This window comes from Styela clava, chromosome 2, assembly GCF_964204865.1.
Source record: "Styela clava chromosome 2, kaStyClav1.hap1.2, whole genome shotgun sequence".
NCBI lineage: Eukaryota > Metazoa > Chordata > Ascidiacea > Stolidobranchia > Styelidae > Styela > Styela clava.
This window is the reverse complement of record NC_135251.1, coordinates 5922256-5945366: the sequence shown is the minus strand read 5'-3', so window position 1 is coordinate 5945366 and position 23111 is coordinate 5922256. Positions and strand designations below refer to the sequence as shown.

Sequence of the window (23111 nt, the reverse complement as noted above, 5' to 3'; positions counted from 1 at the left end):
GGCACATTGTGTCGACCTCTCTGAGAGGGCACGATAATAATAACTCGGTTAGAAGGCTTGGAAACAAATGGTAAAAGTCAGAAACAGTTTATACTTTGAACGATTGACAACGAAAGAATTTTGTCGACATGGTACCGGCAATAATATTGAGGAAACATGGTATTTGAACTGGACACAGGGAGAGCGAGGCCTGATTCAATGTATTTTATGGAAAAAGCATGCACACTTTGAGTCGGTTACTGGTGTCAGATCTATCTGTCTATGTTAATTTAATGACTGACCATCATTCGCCAATGCTCAAGATTTCAAATTTTTGAGTGAAAACTATCTAAATCCCAACCACAAGGAGCAACGCCCGAAACGAGTTTTTATGTTTGTTGTTTACTTTTTGTTTTGTTTACGCTTTGTTTGTTCACCAGATAAAACAGAAGCTAATCACTTAAATGCTATTATTGGGATTCGCATTTCGGCACAGGCACCGTCACATGACTTCAAATTGTTTTCACCACTTTCGCTCATCAAAATTTATTAATAATTTTACAAGTCAGCTTTGCCCCTGAATATTACTTTCTGGTGTTTATGTACATGCTGTTTATCAATTTTTTCAGTATAATTGTGGGTAAATGGGCACAAACGTTCACTATAAACCTTTCTTTAGGTTTTGCTCATTTTCTCGTCGCCCTGTTCTGTCTTTGTCAGGTTGTATTCGAAAGATCAAAATAAAATTGTATTGTATATTAATAGTATCAAACAATTTGGTTAAATCTGCATCAAGCTTGAATGGACATACAATTTGTATAATCAATATGTATGGCTCAAACGTTTATTGGAGGGAATCAAATTTTGAAATCTAATTTATCAATTTATGAAATTTTAATTATGCCCTCACATCATGCCATATTTTCAAGATAGAATGTTCTAAGATTCTCAATGAAATTTCAAACTTATCATCATCAATATCTATCATTTGGGGTCAGCCCTTGAAATCTTTAATGATGTTTCACACTTGTGCCACCACAAAAAAGATTGAACAATTTGATTTCAATAGAGTAGTAATTGATAATATTTTCATTAGTATCTGAAGGCATTTCCCAACCCTAACCTGGTACACATACTAGATACTACGTTCCGGTGACCGATGTGTACCAGGTTAGAGTTAGGCCATAATTTTATTTCAATTTTCCTTATTTTTGTTCCATTACGAGTTCGAGGATTAGCCGAGTGACTCGCATAATATTTGTACCTGGAACCATGGCCTAACCTAACCTGGTACGCATACGTCGTTTCCGTGTTCGCCATCTTGGTTTACATAGTGCGGGAGCACCCCCAAAAAGGTACATAAAAATTTAAAAATTCTCTAGTAGTTATATGAAGTTAATCAAGCAGAAATTTTATTAAACAAAATAATAAGAATCATTAGGTCTGTGAAATTGTGATGGGAGTCAAAATCCCTAAGCAAAATTAGGGGCTAGCTAAAGGCAAAGACAAAAGTTTTCTCAACACGGAGTAGACTCAGAGCCTGGTATTATGTGTCAAGAGCTATAAAGTATATTAAAGCTTGTTTATCCTCATATAGTAAATAAAAATAAGTATGACAATACATTTCATAATTGACAACATTTTGCATATTATAAATTACGTTTTTATGATCAAAGCAGAGAATTGTGGAACAAGTTGTCTAGTTACTCTGGAAATCCTGGAAAGAGATAGAAACGTTTTGATAGGCTAGTTTTCTGCTGACTCATCGCTTTCACTTTGTAATTAATGATGACATTGCCAGCCTCATCTTTTTCACTGTATGATGCTGTTTTTTGTTTCATCGCTTGATTTACAGTTGTCAGCATGTCAGCGACATGGTGCTTTGCTGCTTGACGCATGAAGACATTTGTTATTGCATTAATGAACCAGGAGCCGTTTTCGATATCTCGAAAAGAAACATATTCTTCATGTGTAGGATATGCAACAAAAATATCAGAAGAGGATGGCAAATTTTCAGCGCCATCTATTTGAACGCTGGCTTTTCTGAAGATTTCCATGCGAGTTTCTATCATTTTATCATCAGCTGCAATAGTGCCTTTATCTTTTTTTGGTCCCCGGCAAAATTGAAAAATGAAAAACTTTGGAATGTTGCGTAAGTTTACATTCTCGATGTTGAAGAACATTTTCTCGATTTCTTTAACTTTCACACATTTATGATCACTGCCTTTAAAAACCAGTTTTTCATCGAGGATCCCGCCGTGAGACATGACCACTATCACAATGAAGCTATACTTTGTCGTAACTTTACTCACTTCACGAAGCAAATCGCACATTTCTTTTTCAGTTTTATCACTTTCCCAAGGTTTGGGGAAAATTTTATTTCCATATAATTCGCATCCAAATTTCTGCCAAAGAGTTGTCATGTTTTTCACATCTATCTCGGCCCCTTTTCGCTCATACTTGGTGCCTTTAAAAGTGTTGTTTAAAATCAAAGCCAAGCCTTTTGGTTTAGTAATGTTGTAGATAAACTTATCTGTGCGACTTCTCTCGTAATCATTTCTATCACAAGGAATCACATCAATCTTTTTCACAAGTCCGCAAAAGTCTTTAATGTCAGCTAATGTAAGTTCAGTATGACGGATTTTATTTTCTCTTGGTGAACGCAGTGGGAACTTGAATTTTTTTATCTCTCTGTCAATTTCATTCTTCTTCATTGCACATTCTATGACAATTTTAGGATATTTCTGCAATTCAGGAAGAAGTTCAAATTCAAAGTCATGTCTGTCCATCCTTAAAAAGTCACCATCTACAGAAACCCTATATTCATTGGGTTCATTGAACCAAAAGTTTTTAGTGTTTCCTTCAACTCGTAGTTTGACATGAATTGTGTCACCATGTCTTAGAACTAACTGGTTAAATCTTGCTGGGATAAGTCGTGCTCCTAGTCCCTCATAAAACGCTTTAACATTACCTTCACTGGTCGAATTGCGACTGAAAAATGTAAAGTAAACACAGTTGTTGCCGTAGAGATAAAAAAAGTTGTCTTTGACAACTGGGGGATTATAAAAGAATCGTCCAATAGCGCCAATTACTGGACTGAACTCTTGACAGCGGAATTCTATAGTTCCATCATGCGTGGCTAAATCAGGTTTAATAATGTTCCAGTCAGTGTCATTTGTAAAGTGAAGTATGTCAACGTCCTCCATCTTAAGGTCGACACGCCATGACTTCATTTGTACTATTGCGCTTTTGCGTAATGTTGATTCTGCACTGATGTCGAGAGCTGGTGTGATTGCGACGTATTGTGCTGGGCATATTGAATTGTCCAATCCAAGTGACATCCAGACCTTTGTTGTTTCATTGAATGTTCCATCCGGGAAAGTCACTTTGCATTCGGTAATGTTTATTGTACCCCCTTCAACTTCAATGTTTTCGACTAAAAACATTTTGATTTTACTGTTAATAACTAAGCAAAAAAAGAGTTTATTGAAAAGTTGTGATTCAAATCTATAAGCATGCTACTAGACTATATCTTTCGTGATCATTCTATGTCATGATGCTTTTATTCAAAATCAAAAACATAATTTTTTTTTTCAAGTTATAGCTGTGATATCATTGAATACATATATACAGGATGTTAGAAAAGCTATGCAAAATTAAGGTAAAATTTTTTGTCATGGCAACTTTAAAAAAGTAACTTTTAAAAAGCGTCAGTCGTGAAATGTTTAAATGGCATTTCACTGTAATTCAATACTGTTGAAATGTTTTAAGTATAATTTCATCTTAACTTCTGTTAATTTTGCATCACTTTTTCAACACCCCGTAGTTCTAATTAAGTTGTTATCAGGCTAGTGTGATGGACTGGTCGTTAAAGTGTTTGACTTATCTGTGTTGACATCGCAGATTATTATGTATCGGATTCAAATCTCATGATCCTCACCTGGGGTCTGATAAATTGGGTGGGCAATGGGTACTGAATATGCAGATAACTGCACACACACTTGACATTTTTTGGCACATTTTTAATAAAATGGACAAAAAATTTGTATTTTTTATGTTTCACTAAAGTTGTAATATGATTATGTAATTGTATTTAAAGTAAATGTTTCGCCATTTCGTTCATATCAAACAATTCAGATACCAGGCCTGCCTAATTTTAAGTTGTAAGGATTGAAAGTCCGAAAGAAACTTTGCCAAGTAATCATGTACTATCTAAACAGCCCAAATAAATATTCTCAAACCATAAATGTTACATGACTGCTCAAACTGCAGTATCTAATTTACAATTTCCTCTAAAAGTGATTCTTTGCTCGCTTGGAATTAGAAAAAATTAGACATCCTGATGCCACTTGCGAATAAAAGAAATCGAGGGGGGGGGGGTCGGGGTCAAACCTTTTGCAATTGCCTTTTGCTAAAATCGCTGATTGTTTTTATCAACGTGTCTTGTTATTTAGGCTCTCTAAATCACAAATTTTCCACAAATTTGTGCCCCGGTAACAATGATAAATATTTTATTTTTGTACTCGCACGGAATTGTGAAAACTGAAAAAATCGCCAATAACGCGTGCAATTGCCTTCTGCTAAAATCTCCGATTGTTTTCATAGCGTGTTATTTAGGCCCTACCTGTTGGTGTTTATTCTCTCTAAATCACAAATTTGAGCCATGATAACTATTTTATTTTTGTACTCGCACGGAATTGTGAATTCGGTGAGAATTATTATACGTTCATCGGCGACGAGGTTCTGAAGCAGCGTTTCCCAACCTTTTTTGCCGCGGACTATTTTCTCACCGGCGAAAACCTTTGCGGACTCAAGCTGCGTTTATTTCATCCGTGCTCTGTGTGAAGAAGAAAAAGAATTTTAACGAATTCCAACAATGGCCTTTTTTGTCGCACAATATTCATTCCATGACAACGACTATAATTTGAAATGTTTTTCTATTTTAATTTAATTGTGTTCACGGTCACTCGCTGTTGCGTCGACTTACGACAAGACTTCTTTAAAATGCCACGGCAATCTGCGAACATATTAATGGAGAATATATTGCCCGATTATATTTAGTTCTGATAGATATTTTTTGCGATCTTGCGAATATGTTATCGCCGTTAGAAAAATCCTACTATCTGCTATAAATTTCCAGAAAGTACAACTTAATTTAGTACTTATTAAAAATATATTTAAAGTATATTAGTAAATTAAAAACACATATTCATCGCCTTGTTTTATTATTAATTTAATTGTCATCATTTTAATCTGCAGTTGTGTCGACGAAATAAAAGCAATATTACTGAGAAAATATCATGACAATCCGTTGACACAAAATTGCGTGGTAAAGTGCCCGATTATATTTTGTTTTGATTCGTATTTTTGTGAATTCGACAAATCTGAGCTGTTCGTACAACACCTACAGCAGTACTATACGTACCAATGTGGAGTCAGTAAAGCAAAGAATCCTAAGGGAAAATGTCCTGGTACGTAAACTACGGTAGCACCCAAAATCTTGCGATTTGCAATGTCTAATAAAGCGTTTTTAATCGGTCGCTGACCATCATAAAACAAAACTTTTGGTGTTCTCCGTTTTATTTTTAGTATGTTGTATTGCCGCTTTTCAATTTAGAATATTTGGGTTGCCACCATTGACACCTACCTGAAAAAAAATATTCCTCGTTGTTCGAACGCGCGAGAAACACCACTTAGGTATCTATTGACGCGTGTGCAGACTCGTGTGTTTTAGTCGGAAATCTGCAAGTGGGTTGTGAAATTCAATCGTTTGATCAAGCGACGCGCAATGGAGCTGTCGCGTCACTTGTTACCGAATTTTTGAATAGTAAATTGCTATTCTAATGGTTGAATATTCGAATATATGACTCGATTATTGTTATGTGAATAAACTTGCTTTTTATATTTTATGTAAATTCCAACGTAAATCGTAAATTGGCTGATGGTTGAGTTTCGCAAAAACGTTTGCGGCCCGCAGTGAATTTATGACTCGTTGCGGACTCATTCAAACACTCCGTGGACTCATTTGAGACCTCAGACTCGGGATGGGAAACACTGTTCTAAAGACACATGAAAAAGTGAATCCGCGATCTAATTTTTTTGATTGAAAGGCGGTAATATAAAATACTGGAAATAAAACCGTTAACAACATAAGTTTGTTGAGTCCCGCGACAGTCTAAAAGCGCTTTTCTAGGCATTGAAAATTGCAACATTTTATGTTTGGTCGCCGGAAGGAACATCACTAAAATCGAGACACAGATAATAGTGGGCGGGATTTTATTTACTTTTTATCCATTACATTTAAATTGTCGTCAAAAATTTTCCTGTTATCATTAATTAAACAAGGTTGGAAACGTGATTTTTTTCCCGGTTTGTGATGATATATAAGATAATTATTCTGAAGTACATCGATTAATTTTTATTGTACTGAAATAAATTTCCCTCCATGAGAATTTACAGTAGATTTACAGATTTTCGAAAGGTTTTATCTTTAAAAATAACGGGAGTGGCAGCATTGCGATTGAACGTAGTCAGTGTTACAAGTACATCTCAAATTTATCGAATTCGCAAAATAGAAAAAAGGCAGTTTACTACACATTTTTATGTCGGCGATATTGCGTGGTGTTTTAGAGTGGCTCCTGTTTTGTCGACGCAACCACAGGTTAAATTGAAGACAATTAAATTAATAAAGCAGGACATTTTAAATATGCCCTTATTGGTCATGGATTGGTTACTTTACACAGGAAAAAAATCCTTTTTCGTTGAAAAGGTCGGCTCTTTCAACAAGTGGCATTGTCTGTCGCGGCGACTGTTCGGCGTGGATTTCTAGGCGGTGAATTTGTATTTTTGATTTATTGGTATACTTTATATCTATTTTCATTGTATGAAGTAAAATTGTACTAAACGTGGTTTAATATCAGATATTGAGATTTTACTAACATCGATAACGAGGTAGCAAGATTGCAAAAATACGTATCAAAATTAAATACATCAGGCAGCTTATCTCGTATTTTTATGTCCACATATTGCCGTGGTATTTTACTGCAGTATTGTTTTTATTTTAACGTTGGACACAATTAAATTAATATATAATGACATTTTAGAATCTCTTAGTTGTCATGGATTGAATATTTTATGCGACAGAAAATTCATTATACGCTGAAAAGGCGGCTCTATTACAAGCGCGTGATCGTGGTGACCGTTACAGATGGCACTGAAAATTTGAAAAAAAAACACTAAAAAAAAAAACACTCCAAAAGTGCTTCACAGACCCCAAAAGATCCGCGGACCCCAGTTTGGGAACCACTGCTATAGAGTATAGACTAGTGATTGCTGTAAATCCCAATAGTCGCAATTTAGTGCATACTGTATTTCTTACTTGCTTTGCTTTAATTTCAATATCATGCTGTAGTCCAGCGGTGTGCAAACTTTATTACAGGAGGGCCAGAAACGTGCCTTTGCTACGTTTTCTCAGCAGTGTGTATTTTGCAACAGAATTCTGCTAGCTAGTATTGCTAATATGGCAGTGACACCCAGGTACTGGTACAGTATAGGCTTTGCGGTGTAAAGAGATTGAAATTGCTCGCACGTACCAGATAAACGAAACCAAAAAATCGTTTCGTGGGCCACAATTTGCACACCCCTGTGCTAGTCGATCAAGATATAATCCATGACAAAGCTGAAATAAATTGTTACAATGAGTTGGGCAGTCTATCGTCACCACAATATGATTCTGACTGCCAGTGGTTGCTCTTATGTATACTCGTATGTGTATTATTCACAGAAGTCCATGACCAAAAAAATAAAATCTACATAATCCTGGAAATATACCTTTTATAACATTCTTTGACTGCGTTTTGATGCCAGAGTTTCCCCATTCATTTTTGGCCCAGACTTGGAAACGATATGTTTTACCAATTGTAGGTGACTCCATTCTATACTGCGAAATCTCTGTAGTGTGAGTCTCTCCAAGTTTCACATCATCACAGAAGATTTCTATGTTGTATAGAACGTTTCTGTCAGATACTGCATTCCAAGTCAGAAGAATGTCGGATCCACTTCTTTGAGATGAAACATTTTCAATTTGCGGCAAAGCTAAAAATAAAGTAGTGAGTTAGTAAATATAGTAGTAATCAGTAATTTATTTCTTCAACATGCTGAAAGTACAAACTATACAAACTCGTACATACACAAATTAAAGGAAATATAAAAAAGTCGCAATCCAGGGTGAAAGGAGATGTCGAAAACCAATACTGGTTATCCAGCGACTCCACCCTTGGGGAAATCTAACAGAAACATGATAGATATGATAAAATCGAACTAAATATGTATGTTTTTTGATAAATAAAATGAAAAAGCAATAGGTACACCAAAGCGACCTGGTACATACCAAACAATCACTGTTTCAACAAAAGAAAGTCGATTCCGTGCACCACAGTCTACTTACCATGAAAATAAAAGTACGAGACCAGACAGTCTCACAGTGTTGTCTTGGCGAGATACCGTAAAAAGAGTAGGCTATAGTAAAGGGCATCGAACGTTTGATTGTGTGCATATATACCATCAAGTGTACAAGTAACGAAATAATGACACTTTTTGGCAGGAAGAAACCTGTAGTATTAACCCTAACATGGTACCGTGTACTAACAAGTGTTTTGATACTAGAGTCAAAAGAATCACGAGGACATGGATATTTATGGAGCATAAATATCAGTGGCGGCGCGTCAATAGGGCCAACCGGGGCAATGCCCCGGTTGTTTTTTCGGTATAATAAAAAATGTTCGAAAAATACCTCAATATCGGTTGCACAGACTGTCTACACTAGCCATATTCTCCCGACATGGTTCATTTTTCGCTCGCAAAGCCTTCGCCGAACGTCGACGGGGCGACGCCGATTTTGCCCCGGTTGCTCATTGTATATCGTATTCTCTCTTTTATCTTCCACTCGCCGCGTTTGTCTCGTTTGTTTTCTGTTTCTTTTACTAAATCATCGGGGCTAGCCCCGAAATTATGACGACACAATGCCGACGTTTCTTACAACAACGTGTTGACATATTCACACATTCCTTCTCGTTCGTTGGTTGCTTGAAGAGTTGATAGTTTCCTCGCCTTCGTTTTGGTCGCTTGTTTCGCTATTTGAATCAGTTAGAGACCTTCAGTCCATTTGCTTTCGATTTTCCACATTCCTTTTGAGCTCCTCACTTCTTTCCGGCTTCGCATTTTTTAGCCTTAGACCTCATAATGAATAAGGTTGATGCACTACTTCGCACTCCGTTTTCGCAGCTGCCGCTGGAACAAAAATTAGAGGTACAACGTCTTGGGCCTTATCAACAAAAAATTGTTCACTGGAACAATCCCATGACGGAGGAAAGTGTCGGCGTACATTCTGCGCAGAAGCTTGGTATAAAAAACACGAATGGTTGTGTTACAGCGAGGACAAAAATGCACTTTTTTGTTTTTATTGCCTACTTTTTGCTACCGCCCGTGACCAATCAAACTTTTTTGAACATCACATCAACTTGCGCGCTCTATGGGTTCCTCATAGATAACACTCTAGTAACTACCTTTGCGGCGTCTGCAAAATTTCTGGACATCATTTTGACGACGCCTATTTCTTCCGCCGACGCAAAGCGAACATTCAGCACGCTGAAGCGTATTAAAACGTATCTCAGAAACACAATGAAGCAAGATAGATTAAATTCCTTGGCTGTTTTATCCATTCACAGAGACGTTATTTCTGGGATGCATGACTTTAATCAGCGCGTTATTGAGCATTTTGCTTCCAAGAAACCGCGGCGTGTTGCATATACGTTCAAGCAGTAGATGTCTAGCAGCATATATATCTATGAGTGAGCGACGCATGTCCTTATCTTTGCATTAACTTTCCTTTCTTCATAGTAACGTTTTAAACCTTTTATTAGGTTTTGTCTGCTTTCCCGAAGTTTCTGTTAATATGTCATTGTATTTATCTGGGTAAATATTGCCTTTCCTTTTGAAAGAGGTTTCAAAATAAACTATGTCTATATTTATTAATCCCTTGACTTGGACCGGTTTTAAAGACACTTTCTTATCGTTAAAAATTGTCGCTTTTGCCGATTGGTTGTTACCGATGGAATGGTTTTTATACTCATAAAATGATGGGACAACTTACAGCGCTCATCCTGTCCCCGTAGATGGGGGTGACTTGGTCCCGCAGTAGCTTGCCCCGGTTTTTAAAATGACCACGCGCCGCCACTGATAAATATGTATAACCTGCTATTGCAAAAATTCTGTTCTAGATTCTTCAATTTCCCATAACTTATTAGTTTCATATTGCATAAGTTACACTCTGAAATCTAATATATTTCAAGTTAAAAAATTAACTTTGTTTTAAACAAACTACTTTCGATTTTGCACTTCAGGCTAGTCCAAGCTTGCAAAGTTGGAGGGCCGCAATTTCAAGGAGGCCTTGTGGGTCGCAGTCGGAGAAAATCCAGAATTGATGGAAATAGTGTGAGTTTACTTTCGTTGAAAATATTAAAGAATGACAATTTATCATTCTAATTAGCTTATTGTTATGTTGCATGGGTGGTGTCGCTTCAAATTATAATGTTGTGAAATAAATATGAACACCAGTGACTGTGGTTTACAACTGTTGTGGGCAAGGAAATACGTTTCCTTCCAGTTTTCTTCTGTCACATTTCAATTAACAATAAATTTTATGATGAATTGTTATGTTTGACTAGTTTATAAATTGCAGTGTAAATAGACATAGTGCTATCGCCAAAGAACAATCAAGTACATCAAAGTTGGGATTTGGGGACCTAGCTTAAAAAAACTGATTGGGCGGCACAAAGACAGCTCTGCGATTCGCCACTGCTATCACAAGGCCCACTAAAATATAGGCACAAAATGTTTCTCTAAATAAAGAGTTTGTTGCGAGCTCAAGGTGTGAAATCGGGATGAAAAGCTCAAATCCACTTATCGAATCTGCCGGGCCCTGTCTGCCCAAGACAATTTATTTCTGTCAAAATTGTTCTGAGCGCCGCACGAAATGTACCATACCAGGGTTTGGACCACCCTGTTATACTTAATTAAACGCAATCACACAAATATTACAAAAACCATACTGCTCATAATATTTAAGTTTATGGACATGTGGCAGACTTACCATATAGACTTAGTTCATCTTCTTGTTGAATGTCTTCTAAATCAGTTGTAGGGATTTTGCTTCTGAAAACAAAGTTTATGTACATAAGAAAACAAAGTAAATTTTCTTGACTGAATTTTATTTTATTGGCAAAGATTTTCATGTTTATCACTTAAAAATCACTCAAAATTAGGTATCGAGCTATCTTAGCTATAACTACATTTAGTGTAAGATTTCAAACTCTTCATAACGAAAAAAATGCCATACCACTAGTCAATTCAGTGACGTTAGTGATATAACAGTATCTCAAAAGATTTTTCTGGTTAATTTCATGACGAAATATCATCGAATGCGATTTTTTGATTACACTCCAAATTCGACGCGGGCCACATATAATGAAGCGGCGGGCCATGTGTGGCCCGCGGACCACAGTTTGTGAAACCCTGCTATAGACAATAAGTTTATTTCGTCATGCAAGAAATCAAAATAAATCATATTCTGAGACGAAGTAATATACAGGAAGTCACGAGAGGACAGAACTGGTCATCATGAGTCTGAGACACCAAGATTCCAAAAAGTCAAAAATAAAAATTAATAGTATAAAAGAAACAATTGACATTAGAAAAAACTTGGGTCTTTCAAAAATTGTAACACAGAGTATGTATTGTAAATATTAATAGGACTTATATATTTATCCCAGGGGGGTTGAGGAAGCCGATAAGGCGGATTAATAATATGGGAAGCCACGGCCTTTCGTCCGGTTGCCAATCCATGTCGGGTTTTAGATTAGTTAGCCAATATATATGATTTGAAAAATAAAAACTGCATAGAGGAAATAAATTGAGACACACCAGTCTTTTTGAAAACATGAAAACTATGGGCAAAAATGTTTTTAAGATGCAATTTTTGCAACTGCTTTAGGCTTATCTGGTCAAAATCTCAAAACAATAAGATTTTATAAAGATATTGTATTTCAACCATGACGAATTTAAATTCAGGCTACAACATTGGTCTGAACAAGGCTATGAACAAATCTATTGAGTTGAAGTGAAACTTGTTCCATAGATAAATTCAGTCGGACGAAGATCGAGCATTGATGGTAATTGATAGACCTCGATAATCACAATTAACACTCAAATATGAGCAAATATTTCCAAGATCAATATTTTTTAATTATGCTAATGATTTTCCTGACCTTGAACCTCCTTCTCCCTTCTCACCAGTAGTTCTAGATGAAGTATCACCTTTAAAAAAAATTGAATTATCACTCTCTGTAAGAAAAGCCATTTATATGAAGAATTAAATAAAGTTCCATATTCTTCTTAATGTTGTTCTGATTTTTCAAATTTATATAAATTTATTCCAGTTCTAAATTAAAATCGTTGCATTTTATATTCCATGTTAAGCCACTAACAAATGTCTTCTGGTATACAATCTTTTTATAATTAGAAACTTCAATTAGCTATTTAAACATGAAAACTTATTCATACAAATCACTGAAGTAACGACTTAACGACGCTTCCATAGTATGTGAACCAAGATGGCAGACACCGGAACGTAGTATGTGCACCAGGTTAGGGTTGGGCCATAATTTCATTCCAATTTTTCCTATTTTAGTTCTATTAAGAGTTCGGGGACTAGCCAAGTGAATCCCATATTATTTGTACCTGAAATTATGGCCTAACCCTAACCTGGTACACATACTACTTTCGGTGTTCGCCATCTTGGTTAGCATACTACGTGAGTACCAACTTAACTATGCTGCAGATGCTGTTTATATATAAAAAAAAAAAAAAAAAAAAACAGGCAAGATCAAAATTTCAGAAATGAGAATACAGTACTTCAATATTAAAAAGGTAATCAAAATGGCAAAAAAGAAAGGGTGGTCAAAACAAATACCTTTACAGAGTTTCATTACTAATGTTAACAACCAATTAATTATTTTGAATTTATATCAATATATAATAGTTGAGCATTTGTTTAAATAAATCATTTAAGGAATTCTAATATTAGCTAACCTAAAATATGAATAGAGGCTTCAATCCACCTCACTCACGAAATTTATTATTGTCTCAATTTGAATGCATTCTCTTATTTGTTCAGAGGCATGATATTCTCATTTATAGAGATAGTTTAAATCGTATCAATTTCATTGAAAACATAGCCTATCTTGAAGAACCCATGGAACAGATAACGTTATTGCCACGAGCTGAAGATCTCTATTATAGTCATAATCAAAACAAGAAAACCGCTTGCAGGAGTAAGAAAATGTGCAGACTGTGTCAAACCAGGATAATCATGGTCTTTCCAGGTTTTGTAGCTTTAAACATAAGATTGCAATCAGTTTGACTAGACAGCGCAAGCAGCAAATGATTTTCCAAAAATCAGAGTCACTATCGGTATACAAAACAATTGGTGGCAGTGTTTTCTTGAGTAGAAAGGAGATTCTATTATTCCATGAAATTTTCAATGCCTTATATTACGATTACTGTGCCATGACTCAGATTGTTCCCCATCAACCATGAAATCCTAATTCGACAGTTTATGTTGACAGTTCTGACAAAGCTGATTTTAACAAACCATGCAAGAAATTGAAGTTCGCAATGTCCCACTAAACTGTTACACAAATGGGATTCTTTATTGCGGGAATTTTTAAGATCTTTGTGTTTATGGGTAAACTAAAATTTTTGTCTGGCCTAGCTAGATGTCTGAAGTTGGTTATATGACCCACCGGCAAAAAATGTTGCACACCCCCTGTATTATTCCAACATCTCAATGGTTCAGCACTTCCTCATAATTACAAGCATTCAACTCAGCCCAACGCCATTTGATTCTTATAATATGGCTGACTTACTATGCTGAGTTGGCTTTGGAAGTTGTTCCATTACTTCTTTATCTGGTTGTTCTGCTTCTTCTTCAGACAGTGGGAGTTCACTTCTGAAGAGAAAAATTGAGGATGAAAATGTATTAATTTTGATTCATTGGTTAAAATAACAGCCCCTATTACTCGATTTTAAAACCCTTTTTCCCCTCACCCACAGTGTTAAAGATTGTGCACCAGGTAAACTGATGGGCATGGGCTTTAAACTAAAGATTTCTAACCTGTGATAGATAATAAGTTCAACACTTTAACCACTAGGCCAGAGATTCCCACGACGCAAAAATTAACAGAATTGTGTCAAACATAGCTGATATATGATTGAATTTTTTACATATTGTAATTATTATAAATGTTTTATTATTTCTCCTTTTAAATGTTGTGTATATGAAGATATATGCTTATCAACAAGCAAAGTTGAGCAATTTGTCAACTTGACATCAGATTTTAATGACTTATATAAATTTTGTTCAAGCACTTGTTTGATATGGCCACAAGTGCAACCTCCTATCTCTGCAAAACTGGATTTTCAACAGTGGTGTCAATCAAAACAAAATACCGGTTACGTTTGGACATAGAGGGAAAAATGCATGTGCATAACAAGTATAACATCTCGCTTTGAAAAGATGTGTTCAGAGCAACTGGCGCACACCTCTCATTAGATAAATAAGTGTGAATGTTTTTTAATGGCATTCCCTTTTCTTGTGGCGCACATATTGACAAACTTTAAAAAGCATAAAATGCACATTAACGATCACAAAATTCAGTTTTATCCAAAGGCAGTAAGTTTCATGTAAGTGTACCACGATTTTTTCCCTGATAATTTAGCGCCGTACGAACATAAAGTTTGGGAACCGCTGCACTAGGCCATCACTGTCCTTGACAATTGAAATATAGGTGAGTATTATATATATCATACAAAGTACTGTTATATCTAACCTGGGGCTTCCTACTTCTTGTAAAGTAGCCACATTTTCTCCAGTATTCTCAAAACTGTCATATGGTGATCCTGAGTGAGAATAATTAATAATTATCAAAATTTGATGATACCTTTTAAGACTCTGTTTTGAGCTATTTAACATCGTTATTAGAAATTATGATAGAATTTCCTATTTTACCCAGAAACGAAAGGTAAATCAATAATGCGGCTTATACAGTGAACCATGGCCTCTCATCCGGTTACCAATGCATGATTGGGTATGGGATTAATTAGGTATTTGTTTCAGATGCATGGACTTGATGGTGAAGGAAGCTCAATTAACCAGTGGGTACATGAACCACTATTTGACGACATGAAATTCAGCGAACCTCTCGCACTTAATTATCCCCAAGATCCGAAACTGTGGACCGAGCAAAAAAATCAGATTGGTATGCCAAGCATCCATCCATAACAATGCTCTGCAACCAAATGTAACAACTTGGAAACAATTTATATTTATCTATGAAATTAATTTTGAATATACTAGATTTATATTCAATCATATCACACTGAAAATTTTATTCGATATTTCCATATTTATAATAAACAATTAAAATACAAAATCTGTTTAAAGAATCACAATAGGCTATATAACATGCTGCAAGATGCTGTTGAATGATATGCCAGATTCAGCAGCAATGGAAGTATATTTATTTACCATTAAATCCCCCAAAAAATGAAAAATACTTGATGACCATAACTAAAATACTTGATGACCAATACGTACTCATCACACCATAGCACCACTCAATTTAAAAAAAAAAAACTATAACTTACCAAATTCAGCTTTTGAAATTGTGGTTGGAAGCTGTTTAGAAAAAACATTGGTTGTAGCATCTGCTGACTTCCTTTGACTTTTGAGTATTGTGTCCATATCCAACAGAATCTCTAGTACCTGTAATGAATAAAGTTTTTATACAAGATTAGCACTAAGCATGCAGAACAATATTTAAACAAACAATGGTATCTAATATTCCAAAATAGTCCAAAATTTAAAATAAGAATTATAGTGGAAAATTAGTAAATTCATTTCAAATTTAGACTTTTGCTTGGCGAAACAGAAACACAAATGAATCTTGATACAAAGCCTTGATACTGTAAATGTTTTGTTATTGGTTTCATTTGATAAAAAAATGAAAATTAATCATCTATGTAGTAGAGCAAGATGAATGATGAATTTTGAGAACTAAAAAAATGTACTATGAAATTGTTCTTTTTATCAAAACACAATTAAACATACCGTAGTTAAAAAACAGCAAATATAGAATATGTGCAACACAATTGACATTGACATCACAACATTGACTGCGATGACTTATATTTAATGATTGCTTTGAAGGATTGAAATAGCGCCAATAGAAATACCATACACTTCGGTGAAACTTTGAAGTGTTCAGTTCAGCGTGAACAATTTAGACTTGCAGTTTATTTCAGTTTTTACGCAAATCGTTGATTTTATTTCTGACCCATATTTTACATTTTATTTATCCCAAAATAAATTTCAAACCTCAGATCCAATTTCATCCAATTGATGCTGTACCATTTCTTTATCTTCATCTGCTATTTCCCATCCTAGCAATGACAAATTCTTTGTAACATTAGGAAGCAGATTTGCAACTGCAACAATATGTTCATGGTTTGCAATATCATCTTTTTCCAGATATTCAGCCAGATACAACCAATTAATCTGTTGATATAAACAAAAACAAAGAACAGTCAGACGTGGATAAAATATATAACAGTCATATTCATCATAGTTTTGCCAAACCCATATTATTCATATTACACAGAACTTCATTGTAACATTGAATACAGCCTGGTGCTAGAAGTTGTGAGTTTTCATCAAGGGAGAAACAATAGTTATCAAAATTCAATGTTTTCGTTGTGTAGCATTTTTTGTGGCGGAACCAATTGTATTTCACAAATCGCTAACATTTGTAATCAATAAACAAAATTGTAAAATCATTGTTAACTCAGTGCAACAGAGTCAAACTTGAAATTTCAAAAACAGACAAGCTTTTGTGACATTAAATACCTAGCCAGGTGCCAGAACTCAAAGGTTGCTTAGGAAGGTAATTCATTCATTCTGTACGAAAGACTAAAAGTTAAAGTTTGTCACAAGGTTTGTTGTGAAAAGGCATGCTTAATTCATGTCCCAAAGGCCTAATTGGCCTGTCTCATTTGAATTTACTAAAATACAACGGGACATACAAACATTTATAATATCAGAATTACTCCTTCCATTGTAAATGTCAAAAGATTTATATCGTTAATAGTGCTTCAATCAGTGTGACGAACATATACAGCTTAGAATTAAATAAAATAGGAATCACATCTCAGTGATGAGAACGTTTAAGTACGGTCTAGTAAATCCAGAGGCACTAGTCAATGTAAAAATAGAGACTACAAGAACCATTAAGCGTGGTAACCATGACAACTGCTCACCAGGGGCACTGGCAGCTGATTAGATTAGGTACGAGTTTGAGTTTTCAAGGATGCATAAGGTAGGATTTGCAAAGTGCAGGCGTGTATAAAATGTTAACTAATTAATTTACCCATTTGATAAGAAGAGAATATGAAACATGAACCTCGTACTGTCACTGTGCTTGAGTAAAAGATGAGTACCATAACTCTGTGTGAAATATTTAAGATTAATGATTCTAATCAGTGAATTGAATATTCATCGAAATGGGGGGAACTATAAAGACTATAATATGAAACATTACTCAGTGGTTTCGCAACAAGCAGTCAATGAAATGTTTAACAACAATTAGTGGGAATAGTGTAGAGATGTAACCATTCAAAATAAAGGTAGTTGTAATGCACAAAATATAACATTTATTAACAACTTAGCATAAAAGCACTAACTAACTGGTTTGAGATCAAGGTCTTAGGATTATTGTACATCTATGGCCTGGAAAATATTGTTTTGAATGCCATACTGCACAATAATATATGGGTGATATCCTCAGAACACTCCTACCTATTGCATGAAATATGTCCATGCAATGGTACCAATTAGCGGAGAAATACACTATAAAATAAATATAGAATGAGATTTAAAAAGTCACAAATCACAAAGAACGACTATTCTAGGTACTAAAGACTCAATAACTATGAATCTAGTCAATAGTTTAGCTGAAAATGGCGAGAAAATGGAATACCAACACGACATTAACTGTGATATAAGCCAGCAGCATATTGGTAAGAGGGGAGCATGAGATTTTTATATTTTGCTTTCAACGCTTCGTAGGGTTGGTTGAAATAAATGTAATATTCTGTGGCTCAAGCTTATTGAAATGAACAATTTTATATCTGATCAGGTGAAAATTAAATGCGGACATGGAACAAATAAAACTTTCAATGTTGCAAATAAATAGAATTTTAGATTTGTTATCATTCATTATTTATTGTTTAAAATATGTTACTTTCAGTTCCAAATTACAATCTATTTTTACTATTGAACACTCAAACTAGAAAGCAACATTTGAAAATGATAGGATAACATGAGAAATATAAATTTACACGCATGGGTGTGATGACCTAGTAGTAAGAGCTTTAGATTTGACTGTGTTTGCATTCCAGATTGCACAAGTTCAAATCCCTGAACACAAGGTGTAATAAAATGGGAGGCCAATGCCGAACTGAAACGCTTACAGATTTTCAAAAAATAGTAGTTCCTTTTAACAGATATCAGTGGACAATCGTAGATGACTTGGTTTAGAGTGAAAGCACATTTCCCTCAAAAATATATATTCGACAGGTATTGAAGAAAAAGAATACTTTGCTCATTAGCCTTTCATTCAAAATCAATTGTACTTGGAACTTAATCAGGAAAAAAACTAATATACTTTAGGTACAATGTAGGACAATTTTAGGTATTTCACACAATCATAGGACAGGACTCAACAGAACCTGATTGGTCATAAGAATTGGTTATTATATATTTCAAACAAATTTACAAATAAACAATTAGGCCTGGGAACTATTATTAAAAAAGATAAATTTAAAATTATAGCGGTTTTCATAAATTTCACCATGTAATCCAATTTTGGACTATGAAAGTGTAAAACTTAAAAATCAAATTTAAACCCTTGCCAAAAAAGTTAATTATGCGATTATTATTGTTTTATACCTCTGTGCTGCCCAAGGATGATTTTAAAGCTTTTAGTTGATCTGATGACAGGTTACAGAAGCGCAATTTCAACTCTTCAACACAGGATTGATTGGAAAGTATTTGTCCGACTGATGATAAACCTTCAACTCCCATGTTTGTGTTTTCATCCAGCCCCAACTCCTTGATCTATAAAGAGACAGGAATAATTTATAAACCAAAACATCTATAAATGGTTCTTTACTGAGTGAGAAATCAAAAATTATGAACATTCCCAAACTGAGAGTAGTTTACGATGCAAAATATACCATTAATATTCCATAGAAAATGCCGTTGAATTTAAAAACAAAATCTGAAATACAAAATTAGACATATCAGAATTAAAATCTGTGAATCTAGAATAGTTGAATCCCATGTTAACTACTGCACGAGAACAAATGATTGAGCAATTATGAAATCCTTAAAACTCATAGAACAGAACAAAAATATTGTTATATCAAAACAGTCACACTTGCCGGTGTGAATTTCAAATTTCAAAAGTCAAAAAATGTTTTGACCTGCCTTTGCTCACTGTAAGATAAAAAATTCCTAAAAAGTTCAGCATTTGCAAAATTTTCTCCCAGTTTTTGCATGGAAGTGCACTTATAGTAAACAAAGAAAAATTGTAAGCAAACTAATATAGCTTAAAATACAAAAAATTTTGAAAATCAAGTTTTGTTTTTTCACTTTAATACAAAAATCACCATTGGGTGAAATAGCGACCGGGTCGTTGCTGCAAGCCATGTCAATTGGACAAACCCTCAGCTAATTCTGTGAAGCATATTCATTGAAAATATTTCTAAAAAATTTTTAGTTCCTGATCAAGCATATTCATTGTGTACCGTGATTTTCTATTTGGAAATTTGGGTAGCTCCGTCTGGTAACCATCTAATTATTTTTACACATATAAAAATTTCTATAAATGGTTTTTTACTGAGTGAGAAATGAAAAAAACAAGCCGGCAGGCACCCAGGATCTCCGCTGATAGTTGGGGCCGCACTTAGCTACTTATTGCCATCCATAGAAACTTGAGGATCTTTAACTGCGGCGCGATTAACTATAAGTGAGCAGGTTGATTAAAAAGTTCAATTATTTTGAACGCTGCGCGTTTTGTAGACATACTTACGTGACTGATATGCGGTGACTAAAAATTGGAAAAAATCATGTTCTTTGAAATCCCTAAGGCTTCTCCAGTTTATGGAGTATCGAGACCAAAGACATCTTATTGGAAAGCGCATTTTACTGTGCAGAAGGTAGCGTTCTTGAAATTTCAAATTTCAACTTAGTTAACAAGTGAACGGCGATAAGTTGGGAAAAAAATGGAAATTTTTCAACGATGGGCGCGGTATTCGCCGTTGTCATGGAAATGAAACCTCCATCCGGTTTTTCTATGAAACGCACAATACTAGGGTGACATGATAACCCACGTGAGAAATTTCATCCCGATTGGTCCAGACAGATACACAGACAGAACGTCTGATAATAAAAGGGTCTCCTAGAGCGGGGATCCATTATGAACATTTACAAACCGGAAGTGGTTTTTCGTGGAATTTCTAGGTTTTGATACACGATATTCTAGTGATATTCTAGACCAGGGTAGTCCAAATCCAGGTCCGTGGGCCAGATGGTAATCAAAAATCGCATTTGGTGTTGTTTCGTCATAGAATTAACCAGGAAAATCTTTTGGCATATTGTTATATCACCAATGTCACTGAATTGAACCGACTAGCAAAGTTGAATGATGTGCTTGGCAGTCTAAATTGTTATCTGGATTTCTATCTTTTTGGTCACGAATATATGCCAACTATTTTGGTATCATAGAAAACTAAAAATCGAATTAGCTTGGTTGGCTATGCCTGATAAATAATATTAATGTCATAGCCTTACCACATAATTCATGCCGGGTGTTTTTTTGCAGCCCGCCTGAACAGTATTACAAAAAATGCTGCCTATATGTCAGATCATTTAGTAGTTACCCTCCTGTACCTCACATTTGGTGATCAATCAATCTGCAGTTATTTATTTGTACGTTATTTTGCAAACTGACGAATTCAAACATATTTTTAACTGAATGTGTTGGGGGGGGGGGAAGGGAACGGGGGGTACCACAATGCTATATATGCAATTTTTGTCGGTGACAAAAGAATATTTTAAAACCACATTTTAGAATCTTGTGAGCAATGAGCTTTTCCAAAGTTAAGATTTTGCTTAAAAAATCCTTTGGCTGTTCAAAAGCCTGTAGAAAGCCTTTTGATGGTTTTAGTAAGTTTTTTGGTGGTTTTTGCATGATTTAGCTTAATAAATGACAAATACTGATCAACGTGGCTAATCAATTTTGTGGCCCCTGGAGCCGACAACCTTGGACCACCCTGTTCTAGACCTTACCATTGAATTTGAAAAAATAAATCAAAATACAAAAGTAGACATATCAGAATCGATATATATTGGGTGAGCCACTCAAACACTGAGAATTCTGACCCATGTTGTGAAATAGATCGGAAGCTTGAGCTTTATGAAATCCCTAATACTCACAAAGCAGAAAACTAACATTAAAATATTACTATGATATTGACACGGCCTATTTCAAATTATTATTACAAGGAGCTAATGGAATGCTGCTTCAATAGAGTAAAGTATCGTGGCCCCCTGTTTGAGTGAGTGACCATAGATTTGTATCTGGCTCTTATTCTGTTAACCGAAAATATTGAACTTGGAAAATGTATTTTCGCTCGTCATAAACAAAATAATTAATAATAAACAAAATTGTAAAATTATTTTTAACTCAGAGCAACATAGTCATGTCACGGTAATATTTCAAAAACAGAAATGCTTTTGTTGTCCAACCTTCAATGTTGGAAATAAGTAGCCTTTTAGAATTGTTATCATTCATCATTCAATGTTTGAAAGATGTTACCTTCTGTCCCAAATTTTAATCTGAATTGCATTCAAATTTTCAGAAAAATGTGTTATATGACTCTTTTCAATGCCGTTCACTCCAAACTAGGTTATGTACAATTGTTTACTGATATCTGTTAGGAGGAAATACTATTTCCTTCTTTTTTTTTAACAGATATCAGTGAACAGTTGTACAGGGCCTAATTTAGAGTGAATGGTGTTGATAAGCGTCATATAGTACATTTTTCTCAAAAAATATATTTGATGATAAGTACTCAAGAAAGAATACTTTGCTAATTTGGTTCTAAAATTTTCTTTCAATCAATTAAACTTGGATAATCATCAGAAAAAAATTGAGGATGATATAGGGCAGTGGTTCCCAACCTTTTTTTTTCGCGACCCAAATTTTCGTAAAATCAACACATACAGATACTCGCGACCCCGCAACAAAAAAAGCATTAGAAACCATACCTACGAAGTTAATTCGTTCCTAAATCCCTTCGTAGGTAGTGACACATTTTACCTGTAAATTCCCTAATCTGTTCTGTCATATTACCTGTAAATTCCCTAATATGTTCTAAGATCCCACAAAACTACTATACTATTTGTATAAATCATATTATGGTTAAAAACTGTAACAAATACATGTTAGAACTAGATTACGTCATAATAAATAGAAAGGGTATATTCATGGAGAGAACAGAGAAATAACGAATAAAAACAATAAACTGTTTGTTCGCTTATCCTTGGCGTTAGTCGACTAGGCTGGGCTAAGAAAAGACCGTGGAGAGCGGGAGTATAGCTTTCAAAGGAGGTGAGACGAAGCGACAAAAGTCGACAGTTGAGAGCGACTGTAATACGGAAATGAGCACATGCACATGAATTTCAAACTTAAAATATACTTTTTTTTTGCTTTTCTGTTTTTTTTTGTTTTTCTTTTTTAGGTCATTTATTTTTCAGTTTAATTTTATTTTGTTTACCTGTTCCGCGTATCGTCTTCTCACTGAAGTTAGCTAGGGACTCAAACTGACTGTTCAGACACATTGTACGTAACCGCGGGAAACAAACGAGCCAATGGGATGACAGGTAACTTCTGGGT

At 34.9% G+C, this 23111-nt stretch overlaps 1 protein-coding gene across 1 annotated transcript; it reads right to left on the bottom strand.

Annotated features, from left to right (window-relative positions):
- Window positions 1-191: 191 nt before the first annotated feature.
- On the bottom strand, window positions 192-8034 carry LOC120335726 (uncharacterized). Its single transcript, XM_078109857.1, has 2 exons — window positions 7810-8034; window positions 192-3415 (listed from the first exon to the last, which is right to left on the bottom strand). The coding sequence occupies exons 1-2, from the start codon at window positions 7910-7912 to the stop codon at window positions 1683-1685; spliced, it is 1836 nt and encodes a 611-aa protein (XP_077965983.1). The 5' UTR covers window positions 7913-8034; the 3' UTR covers window positions 192-1682.
- Window positions 8035-23111: the final 15077 nt, after the last annotated feature.

Bases quoted from the DNA above. Each gene is read 5' to 3' on its own strand.
- LOC120335726 (XM_078109857.1), bottom strand. From the start codon at position 7,912: ATGGAGTCACCTACAATTGGTAAAACATATCGTTTCCAAGTCTGGGCC. The intron at 3,416-7,809 runs GTATATTTCCAG...AAATGTTTTTAG, and splicing joins GTCAAAGAATGTTATAAAAG to TCGAAAACATTGAAGTTGAA.